The sequence below is a fragment of the Pyxicephalus adspersus genome, chromosome 5, assembly GCF_032062135.1.
Source record: "Pyxicephalus adspersus chromosome 5, UCB_Pads_2.0, whole genome shotgun sequence".
In the NCBI taxonomy this organism is placed as follows: domain Eukaryota; kingdom Metazoa; phylum Chordata; class Amphibia; order Anura; family Pyxicephalidae; genus Pyxicephalus; species Pyxicephalus adspersus.
In genome coordinates this window covers 101,167,229-101,179,673 of record NC_092862.1, presented here as the reverse complement: position 1 = coordinate 101,179,673, position 12,445 = coordinate 101,167,229, and the positions used below count along the sequence as shown (strand labels likewise).

At 36.6% G+C, this 12,445-nt stretch overlaps 1 protein-coding gene across 1 annotated transcript in view; it reads left to right on the top strand.

Annotated features, from left to right (window-relative positions):
• ULK4 (unc-51 like kinase 4) overlaps positions 1 to 12,445 on the top strand; it is a 309,023-nt gene that overhangs the window by 156,647 nt on the left and 139,931 nt on the right. The window contains exons 30-31 of the mRNA XM_072412276.1: positions 7,656 to 7,748; positions 12,369 to 12,417. Of these exons, the coding sequence (XP_072268377.1) occupies positions 7,656 to 7,748; positions 12,369 to 12,417 (142 nt within the window). The remainder of the gene's footprint in view (positions 1 to 7,655; positions 7,749 to 12,368; positions 12,418 to 12,445) is intronic.

Below are 12,445 nucleotides of genomic sequence, written 5' to 3'. Positions count from 1 at the left end.
CAGTTATTGGCCCCCAAATGACAGTTCTTAATTTACAGATCCCCTGTGACAGACCCTTAGGCACCCAGTTTTCCAGTCTTCCAGTGCTGTACAGACACTGGATGTATCTCATGTGGCAAGGCCAGCACAATGAATTCAGTATTTGAACATATCCTATTAGATTTTAGATCAAGCCAAGTAATTCCACTGCATCTGATATTTCTTGTATTCCTATAGAGAATCCAATTTCAGGTGTTTGACTAACTTTCCTAACCTAAAATCAAATTAATTTAAAATCTGAGTACTATTGATTTGATATTGATTTTACTGTTCTCCTACATTTACACTGAAATGCATCTTATTGTATCCTTGTGGTGGCCTGTCACATGGATAATCATTTGCAATTCCGTTATTCAGAAACCCTTTCTTCCCTTGCAATGGCAGTTGTGCTTAGGGTCAGTAAGTGATTAGAAATCCCTCCAATGGTGATACCGACAGGAATTTTAGGTAAGCAGAACGGTGAACAGTTACAATTGCTTTGAGGTTTTAAGTGCTGCCTGTAGCCCCCTTCAGATCAGTTCTTGCCTTTTTAACAAATTGTAACCAGAAGGAAATGCATGTCCTTGGCAATTTAAGGGTTGAGCTTTTGGATTATTATTATTATTAATAAACAGGATTTATATAGCGCCAACATATTACGCAGCGCTGTACATTAAATAGGGATTGCAAATGACAGACTAATACAGGAGGAGAGAACCCTGCCCCGAAGAGCTTACAATCTAGTAGGTGGGGGAATTTCACACACAATAAGATGGGAGATATGTAGTGTGGGAAGTAGTGATGGTTTCAAAAAACAGAGCGCTCTTTTAAATGAGCAGAAAGTAGGAGCAAGCCGAATAGGATGAGGAAGACCATTCCAGAGAGTTGGGGCAGCTCTAGAAAAGTCTTGTATTCGTGCGTGTGATGAGGTTATGAGTGAGGAAGTCATTAGTAGGTCATTGGAGGAGCGGAGAGAGCGGCAGGGGGAGTATTTTTTAACCATGTCAGAGATGTAAGTGGGACAATAACTGTGTAGGGATTTGAAGGCAAAGCACAGGAGCTTAAATTTGATTCTAAGGTGAAAAGGAAGCCAATGGAGAGAACTACAAAGAGATGTAGCGGAAGAGGAGCGGAGCGAAGGATGGATGAGTCTGGCTGCAGCATTCATAATAGATTGTAGAGGAGAGAGTCGGGTTAGTGGAATGCCAGTGAGAAGGATGTTACAGTAGTCCAGACGAGAAATGATAAGAGCATGTACAAGGAGTTTGGTGGTCTCAGGGGACAGGTAGGGGCGGATTTTGGAGATGTTGCGTAGGTGAAAGTGACAGGACCTGGAAATGTTCTGAATATGGGGGGTGAATGAGAGGGCCGAGTCAAAGGTGACACCAAGACAACGTGCCTGAGGGGAGGGCCGAATAACAGTGTTGTTAACAGTTAGATATATGTCAGGGGGGGATTTGGAATTTGAGGGGGGATGATGATGAGTTCTGTTTTATCCAGGTTGAGTTTCAGGAATCAGTCAGACATCCATGATGAGATGGCTGACAGGCAGCATGAGACCTTATCCAGGACTGAGGGAGACAGGTCAGCTTTTGGATGTGAGCAGATACCCCCCTCCTTGCTTCATCTTCATCCTCATCTTTTAGCAAATACAGTTTGTGTAAAAGATGGTAAGGTAGTGAAGCACTAATAACAGTATGCATGTTATCTTCTGTACCTGTAGGTTTGCTTAGTACTAATTATCAAGTCTTATATGCTGATTGTATTTACTAGTAGAAGGTCTCATTGAATATTTGTTGACAGCTTTCTATCACCATCTGCATTGTGCTACTTAGCTGGTCTAATTTGCTGTTATTCTGTTGAAGAATATACAGAGCAGAATTGTGCCTCTCAGTCTGCACATTGACACTTTTCTATTTTTTGGCAGAATGTTATTATTTGTTTACTTTCTTACGGACAGTTACACTGTGAGTTGCTTTCTGAATAAATTATATAGTCAGAATGTCTGTTTTCTAGACACTGTGGATAATGGTTAACAAATGCTAGTTATTAGGCATACAAACATTAGAGGAGTTTATCTTTACATTTTATTTTAATAAGTCATTTTTTTTCTTTACAACACCATGCCCCTATTTTTTATCTGCTATTTTTGATGGTATCAAGCGCCAGTTTGGCATAAAAATGTATGAATTTAGACCTACATATCTAAAATGTGCTAAGATCAGGAGCACTTAGGTATTTAGATATTCAGAACAAAAAGTGAGTGAAAGCTTACTGCTGCAATTCGTTAATGCACATAGCTGTAGTTTAGACGTCAGCAGGCCTGTTACTAAATGCTTGGTCCAGTTTCTACTTTCTACACATGCGCTGTAAGATTTTACTGCATATGTGCAAGGAGGGGGTTGTAGAAGATTTGCTGTAAACAATGTGGCAGAAGACTGCCAGAACTGCCGGTATATAGCAGCGGAAAGGGCGATGGGTTAGATTAGCACAGTAGGATGGGTAAACGGTAAGGAAACATTCAGAAAATGCTGTTAGAAATGTTACTTGTCCTTCTGATTGTGTTTAGTCATAAGGCAGATAGATATGTTTTTAATGCATTGCACAAGGATTGCATTAACAAAAAAACATTCAACTTTTGAAAAATACAATGTAGCAGCTGATATTTCATATTTGTTCTTGAAATAAATGCAAAGCACGTATTGCCTGCCATTTTGGAATCTATTCCCCAAGTTTTCAAAATCTGAAGGAGGCATGAAAAGGTTACTATACTTTGAACTAACTTACTTCCAATGACCTACTTCCCCATGCTAACTAAACCCCCTTACCTGATATTAGTGGACAACGCGGTCCTGGAGCCTGCAAAATATAGGATTACACTAAAGCTACGTACACACGGCAGATTTTTATCGCCCGATAATCGGCATCGGCCAATTATCGGACGAAAATCTTCCGTGTGTACAGTCGGTGTCGTCCATCGTCCGGACGACCGACCTGCCGGATCCACGGACGATGGACGACAGCCGATCGTAATGAAAGGGAAGGGGAGAGCGCGCAGCAGGGTGCCGCTCCGTCGCTCTCCCCCCTCCCCTCTCCATAGAGCATGAACGGTGCTGTATGTACAGCATCGTTCATGCATCTTGCAGCCCCTTGTCGTTGGAAAGGATCGTGAAAGATCCTTTCCAACGACAAAAATTGCAAGTGTGTACGCAGCTTTAGGCAGAGAAACCTACCTGCAGTGTAGACAGCTTTTGTATTAGAGCCTATGGGAAACTCCCTTCCTGTGGCACTGAAAATTTCTAGTTCACAAAATTCTTAAAATGTTAAAAATTTTAGTGAATATGGTATGCAGGATAAGCATCCCCATCGGGCATTCTTATTTGATAGAATTGTCATATTCTTATAGAAGCTAATCTCAGTTTTTAAAATATATTACCTAAACCTGTCACAAAATGCCAGACACAAGATAAAGTGTTTGAAGGCTCGTGTTTGCACTTGCTTGTTGGTTGTACAACTACAGATTGGGGCTATGTAATAAAAATATGCTATGTATACTTAACATAGTATTCTCAGTAAAAAGCACTATCATTTTTAATCATTTGATCAACTTATTTATTAAGAACATAGTAACTCTTTTTTGTATAAATGTATTTTCATTAGATTTTACATATAACCAAAGATACCGGCATATAACAAAAAAGACACAAAAAAAAAAAATACCACAGAAAAACATCTATATGAAACAGCGGCATGAAAACTAATTTACAACCAATATTCTTAAATAGAACTGTGTTCTCTATTCAGTAGTTTTACAAGAGGGACATGTACCATATTATGATCACGAAAAAACAACTCACAACAAGAACTTTGCATACAGAGTATGATTTGATTGTCCATGTGATACAAAGTCCTCAGTGTTGTTAAGTTTAATTTACAATCCACTGAGCTCAAAACAGTCAGAGAACAATCACTGGGAAAAAAGCATGCTGGTTGCATGAGCCATTGATAGAGTAATATGAAAACAAACAGAGAAGAGAAAAAAGAAAGACAATAGGGAGATAATAAGAAAAATAAGGGGGAAGGTATGGGATCGAGCCCCTGGTTTGGTGGGGTGACAATCTCCTAGTCTATCCTCCTAATCTCGTAGGTGAGAACATTGTAACTCTAAAGAACCTGCTGATTTTTTTTCCCTGGAATTTGAACATCAAAAAATGCACCTTTCAGTAACTTTATAAGTGCACATGAAACAGTTTGTGATATGTTACAATGCACAACAACATAATTTACGGAAAGCTTGTATTATTTACCTCTAAAACTAGTTTTTGAGCTCCATTTCAGTGACTTTGCCTAGGCTAAGAATATGGCTTCAGTCTGCTGCAAGCAGGTGAAGCATTTTGTCAGTCTCCTGTGTTCTGTTATCAGACTGAGACTCTATGCCTATGTAGCAAGTTACAATGTGAGAGATCGCAACAGGGAGCTAATCAGTGCCAGATGTTTGTGAACACAGCCAAGAACAACACAAACATTATAATTTACATTATCATGTCATCTGTGAGCCAACATCTCCGTCCAGGAAGTTAATGCTTACCCTGGATAATGCATAAACAAGGATTGCTCTGTCTTTTTTAATAGGAAAAGCCAAGGAAGGCAATGTCTGGGGGAATACTTGGATCTCTGTGAGATGTGACTAATACTCATTAGGGTTACACTTGCATAGAATCAGCAAGCATGCATTAATCAGAATATCTGAAAGTCCATTTTAAGGATGTACATGTCATGTAAATAAACAGAAGTGTTTATGTAAAGTGTGTGTACTGCTTAAAAATCAAAAAATATATAAATTTAATATGGGGTAATGCTTCTGACTGCCCTTATCCCTGTTCATTAATTTATTCAACTTTTCTTGACAGCTGTCATACACCTTTCCTGATCTTTAGAGGTATCAGTTACTGCCAATGGAAATGTCATTGGCCTGAATTAAATACTAGAAATGTGAAAAGAAATATGGATGTGTCTATAAATGTGTGGTTGTAAAGTAATTTATGAAAATAATCCCTGTATATACAGTTTAATTAAAACCTGTCTATTATTCAGTGTCTCTTTTGAACTTCTTATATCTCCGGCTCAATGAAAGCTTTACGCTTTAGAGCTATTGGAATGAATGTAAAGAAATGAAAGATGGATGGACAGACACAGTCCTGTGCTACATCTGCATCATAGCCTGCACATATAAAAGATAGGACCAATTATTATTTCAAAGCATAGTGCTATAAACATATATAAATATATATATAAACATGTTAAACTTGCTAAAGGTTTGACAATTCTTTTATGTGGTAGGCAACAATGACACTAGGTGCAAACTAAATATAAATAAAATTGATGATACAAATGTAATATAATTAAACATGGCATTCCTAAAGTGACATTCCTCCTGTGTAGATGGTAGAGGTACATCACATTAGTACTTTGAAGTGATGGTGGTCTGGCTACACATGGTAGGCTGAACACACATTGGAGCACTGTAGCGATAGTGGACTGCAAATACATTAGAGCTTTGTACTAATGGCAGACTGGTTGACCCCATAATATTGTATTATGGGTAGACTGGTCCAATAATACAGTAGATCCCTGGTCAGGAGTTCAGGCCAAGATTGTTAACGAGAAATGCAAGCTAGCATTGGAGATTAGAAGAATACAGGGATGGGTCAGAGAGGAGCCAAATACTTAACCGAAGAACACATTGCCAAATCAATCTATAGTTTGTGTTTGGACAATGTTCAAATTTATATTTCAATTTTTTAGCATAAAATGGAGAATGCTATGCGCTCTTCTGTAGTAAACGAACTGTCTATTTAAAAAATAGTTTCAGAAAGTCCCAAGGTCAGTTTTTTTCAGATAAATGAAATCATTCTATAAAACCCTTCAACTTTGTAATGTACCTGGGCATCTGATAAGTAATATCCCTCTGGTTTGCAGCTTTAATGTGGCTTATGGAGTAGGCTTAAATAATATCTGCTAAGCCTTTGCAATTTATAAATTAATCATATTCAGAAATGTTGCTTTGTGAGGATGAAAACTAACCTCTGGTTCAGCACTTTAAATTCCTGTAAAGTATTTACTAATCTCCATATTATGGGCATACTGTTTTAATATATTGTACTTTCTTCTGAAGGTTATAGAAATTGCTTTTTCTTTGAATTACTGCAACCCATTGCTTGTTTACTCATGTATAACAGAACTCATATATTTGTTCTTTTCATATATCTGTATTATGTTGGGGAACTTTGTGTCCAAGTACAGCGGGTTATTTTTATGTCACAGAAATGCATTCTTTCCATCCCTGACTTTGTAGAAATTGCAACCAAATTACAATAGGATAATTAACAAAGGATATGTGGAGTCTAAAAAGCTTTTCCAAAGCCATTCTTTTGAAAGTGAAATGAAAAATGACATTAAAACAAGTTTTTATTGCTTTCAGCATACTGTATTACTAACATTCTGTGTTTAGGAAAAGCACGCAGCATTGCAGAAAGAACTTTGCTTATTACATATTCTTACTACTTTCCTAAAATGAGCTACTACCCCCTCCTCCATAAAAATGTCCATAAATGCAGCTTTGTGGCAGTAGTAACATTGCATTTGTTCATGGCCAAAAATCATTCTATTTTTTTTTTTCTATCAATTTTTGTGTATACTGCCATTAAGGTGTCAACAATTGTGCATGCTGCCAGGATAATGTAACTCCAGCATGAATGAATGAGCATTACATTATCAGTGACCATAGGGAGAATATTGCAGGACATGTGTGTGGATCTACGCTTATGAAAAATTGTTAGCAAAATGATTGCTTTACAGAAAGAAAAATTTGCATCCGTTGCATCGTTTTTATTCTATCTTTTTACATCTGTCCAATTGTTAATACCATGTTGTTAGGCTGCATACACATGTTTGATAATTGTTGCCCGAGATGAACAGTTGTATCTCAGGCAAGAATTTGACATGTCTAAATCTGTCTCACGATGTCATTCATCAAATTGCCGCTGAGGATTAATAAATGACCATTGGGAACCACTGCTATGCATTCTAATGGAGGAGACTGAAGGGTGCCGCAGACTTTTCCTGACCTGCCTACACTCCCCCAATGGCCATTCAACTTGCCCATGTCCCATGTTGCCCATGAGTATATCTTTACTGGCCATTTTGACAGTCACATCGGACCACAATAATTATTTGAGGTGTACATATACACATGAATTTTGAAATTTGGTTTGTATATACACAACTTTGTCCATAATATTTTATAATGTTTATTTTTAACAAAATGTTAATAACTAGTTGGTCTTAGCCCTTTTATCTGTTTAGTATGTAATTTTTGTATCAACCATGTATAAAGTATAAATCTACCACACTGTAATATTTCCTTTTTAAGTAGAAACTTTTTTTGGCGGAAAAAAAACTGAGCTTCAAAGTGTGGGATTTATTTAAGATTTCAGATTTACAGCATGTGGGGGTGATAGATCAGTTTCTATAAAGCACAAAGACTTTTATATGATTTAGCAATGGCATATAGAACCATCTGTAAAATTTAAATGGGTAATATGTTTTAAGTAGCTGATTATTTTTGTTTCCTATAGGTATGACAAAATCCTTCTGGAACCTGACCCAGTTCCTGTTTATGCTCTAAAATTGTTGGTGCCTTTAACTGAATACAGCCCTGCCTTTATCAGGTAAATATTCAACTTAGTAGTTCTCTCTGTCTCTGGTACACTTCTAGAATACCAAAATAGTTGATCTAACAGACACTAAAAATTATTTTTTGTCTGTTCCCACCTCTGTGTCACCATGACTATACCTAATTAAAATTCTTTATTCTCTGGAAACTGTACTATCTTCAGAAATATAAATCTCTAGTTATAAACACCAGTGCCTGTTATGGCTCTAGAATGAATATATCACGTTTTCTGCAGCGGGAACACCTAAATCAAAATTACTAGCATAACATAGTTACATTTGTATTAATAATTAACAGAGGTAGCATATTGTGCTTTTTTTCCCACATAAATCTGGAGAACAGTTTTACAAATAATGTCTCCATGTAATGAAAACTTATTTACAATACAAAACAAATCTGTAAAGCCCAACTGCTTCCTGCGAGGCATTTATGTTCCATTACACAGCTAGTGTTCTATGACTCTGCTTACCCACTGTGACATCATAGACCTTCAGACATAATCAATGGTAGGTTGATTTTAATTTGCCATTGAATTAGTTTGTTTAGAGAGTGAAAAAAAAGGGAGCAGGTATACGTAAAAAACACACACTTTTATTTCCCATTTAACATTATCTAGGTTTTAAAGAAAATGCTACATTTTTTTTTAGCAAGTGAGACTTGCCTTTTTTTAAATACCCTTGTTTAATGAAGACAAATGAACAAAACCTACCTGTATTGTGTGTGTTTGAACAGTACCCCAGAATAAAATTTTGGGGTTCAATAAAGTGAACCTGCTATATAGTGCCGAAGCAGCATCTTCTCACTGCTGCTCACGGCCATTTGACTTTCACTTGCTATAAGCTTTCTGTGTTTCATGAGTACCTAATAAATCCCCCCCCCCAAAAAAAAAAAACTTGATCCCACGTCAACCCCCAATGTCTAGGGTTCCAAAGCAGCAAAGCCTTCAAAAAGCTTAATTTAACATGAAGGTGCTTCTTATTTTTCCAAGTGTATGGACATTTGTTAACCTTTAGGGACACTTGGACTTTGTTCATCTTTAAAAGGAGACATGTTGGATTAGTGAACCATGGAGGAAATGTAATTTTCAATTTTTAAAGAAAGCAAAATGGCAGCCCCCATAAAACAGAAACAACATATACTTTATCTTTGTCTAGCAAGGTGAGATGTCACTATGCAGTAGTAAAACAACGTTATTTAGGCATGTAGAACATGGCAGATATGTGCCAGTTAGGGCAACAGGGAACAGTTGGCTCAGGCTATCAAACAACATGACCTTAACGGTCCAAACATTGCAATGATTTGGAATGATCCTGAACCTTTAGATATTTCATTCACATTAAAACTGAATGATCACATCAGTGGTAGGGAGTGACTCTTCTAGTCCTGAACTTTGGGCGACTTCTAAGGCTCGTTTTGTAAAATGCCAAGAATAGAAAACTACAGTTTCAGTCTGCTAGTAACCCTATAGGCATGTAAGGCTAAAAGTCATCTTTAAATTATTGTTATTGTTTTGTAGGGCACTTTATTTGACACGTTATAGACAGGAGAATCACCTGTAGGTGTTCATAATTAAACTCCTTTTTTATTACAAAAATGCAGTTTTTTAATTCAGGGAAAAACTGGTCTTGTATGGAAAAATGGTAAAGTATGGATTATGAGTTTTTAGAATGAAGTGTGGAGAACTTGGAGCTCTTGGTCTAGAACTAGTAGCTTTTGGACAAAATACTTAATCCAAAATATTTATGTAAATTAGGTTAATAAACATTTTTGAAGCTAGGCTAGTAGTGGGGCTGGGTTAGGATAAATATTCCTATTTAGTTTTTGGGATTGGGATGGAGGTGTGGAACACTGCAGACATGTTTTAGCACTGGCTCAAAAGGGGTTGAACAATAGGAAATTAAAACTTATTTTAAAAAAATTTGCACAATTGATTTTTTTCCCCCCAAGAAGTGATACTAGCAATCCATACAAGTACTGTATTTTATATGCATTGAATTGTTGTGCAGATTTTTAAATCTGGCACTGGCAAAGAGAATCTTAACATGGTGATTAAGTACATACAGGAAAAAACATCATACATCATACAATCTCTTTTCTCCATTATACTTTTATCACCTTGTTGAAGATATCCTCGATGTCTTAACCCTTATGGGTTAATTTGTTTACCATCTTAACATTCCAATCTATTCATTAAGTGAAAATAACATTTGGAAATTTTAATTCGTCCATTAAGTGGAAACAACATTTGGAAATTCCAAACAGTTTGCACAATGTACCCCAAATTTCCTTTGAGCCCCATCATTTGACATGTTTTCATACTGGTTTAAGTGTGCTTTCTGCTGTTCATAGTTATTCTTCTAGTTTTTTTTTTTAATGATCCCTTTTTTTTTTTTGTTTCTGCCCAGTTTAGCAGCTGCATCCTAATAAAACTAAATGTAGCTAGCAGTATAAAAGTAGGGTAAACCAAAACTGTCCTGTTTTTAAACCATTTTTTAAATTAATTCATGCCTGATGATTATTGCCTATGAGAAAATAGAAAAGTTTGACTTGCTTGTGTCGATCTTCATCACTGGAACATTCATGAAAGAAACCATATATATGGTTTATATACCATATTTATATATACCCCATACCCATACCCATATCATCCATTCAAGAGAAGCCCATTATCTAAAAGGCAATGTTCAGTTCAGTTGCCCTTAATACATGCTGTGCAAATCCTAATTTATAAAGTAAATTGTGAAAGTATTGTAATATTGTCTTCTTAAACCATGTCACATGATTCTGTTGGGCTGTTTCCTTTAAATCACAGTCAGGGAAAAGGGATTCATGGAGAAGCTCAAAAATAAAAACGTGATTAAGCCACAAGACACCTGAAGGAGATCTTTTATACAATTGGCATGGTATTTTGTCTATCTGCTTCTGTCTTTGAAGTACAAAGTGGAAATGACAATTGTCAGCAAAGGGTTTTACCTCAACAACCCTCAAGGTATCTAGTTAAAGATTGAAATTTAGTGTCTGATTTATCAATAATGATGGCTTCTGATGAATAATGTTTAAGGTAACGCATTTTGATTAGGAGTAATTGCTGCAGATGCACACAAGTTTGCATTGATTTCTACTCTGTGTAGCTACAATGTTGTATATAATGAATTCCTGTCAACAACTGCACTTTGTATTTGCACTTGTGGTGATACTATTTTCCTTCATTTATGATGACAAATAATATTTTGCTAGATTTGGAGGCACATATCTAGATTAGATCCTTAGGCAAATAACTAGAATATTGTAAATCTTTGCAGTTGGTGGCAGCAGGAAAACTAGATAGTTACCATCTTCTCCTCAATATTCTGGGTCCTAGGTTGAAAAATACCAAAGACTTATTCTGCATCAGCACAGTGAGGGTTTTCTCAGGGACCTCTGGATACCTTTCATGTTTTAAAAACACACTGGCAGGTTAAATGGTGGCTTAACTAGCCTGTGCAGAACAAAGTGGTTTAAAGGTCTGCCCCTACCAACCTACTTGCTTCCTTGCCTTGCTTGCTTTCTTTCCACAAGGGGGGCAGTTACCTCATTCCCTGGGTCATCTAACAGGCTTAGAAAAGCAAGCATGTTTAATACTATGCGGGTAGTCCCTGAGTTAAGGACATCCAACATGCGGACGATTGATTCCTAGACACGAATGGGGCTTCCCTGCTCGCTCCTGTGCAAGATGGAGGCTTGATAGGGAGGGAGGAGGCACGGTTTGCATGACTTCCAAAAGAAATCTTTTGCTAAACACAGCTGAGGTTGTGGGTGATCTCTCTGCAAAACTCTTGTAACTCTTTAATGACCAAGACAAACTCTGCAATTGTTTCCTTTTGCATATCAAAGCCCAGCTTGCGCCAGAAGTTAATGAATGTCTAGGCTGATAAAGTTGTTTTTTTTCTTGCTTCATTTGTGATTAACTCACAGTGAGTATTTTATACAGTAACTGACACCATGCTGTCTAATAATATGTTGAGACAAACATCTGTCCTAATTGCATTTATTAAAGTAATGTACATGTTCCGACATACAAATTCAACTTAAGAACAAACCTACAGTCCCTATCTCGTATGTAACCCGGGGACTACCTGTATATGCATCCTGACTGCACTACAATAATAAATCCAAAAAGGTGTGTTTGCAGTTACTCAATGGAATTTTTTTCTTGTCAGAGCAACTTGAGGTAATGGTTGATTAATTTATCTAGACTGCTGGAGTGAACCGTAAAAGCATTAATTCAACAAAGTATTGATTTTTCTTTTGTAAAATCTTAACAGAACCTTTGTAAAATGGTTCTATAAATGGTGTGAAAGCTGGTAAAAAGGTATACTATACATAAATGTAAGCAACAGTGTCCCTCTGGATACAGAGCAACTCAAACCAAATATTATCATTATAAAATGCATTATGTGAACATATCTATTGTTTTATATAACTTATAGGGGAATATTTACATTAATTCATGTAGTGTATAACCATATATAAGTAATAGTGCAGTGGGCTACAAGGGACCAGACACCACTCCATAGTCTTCCTAAAACAGAATGTATTTACATGGTATTCTTATGTCAACTTTTATTTGTTGTAGGGACATTGAAGACAGCAATCTGGTTTCGTACCTTTTTCAGATGATTTTGGTAAGCATAAGTTTATGTTTAAATGTTG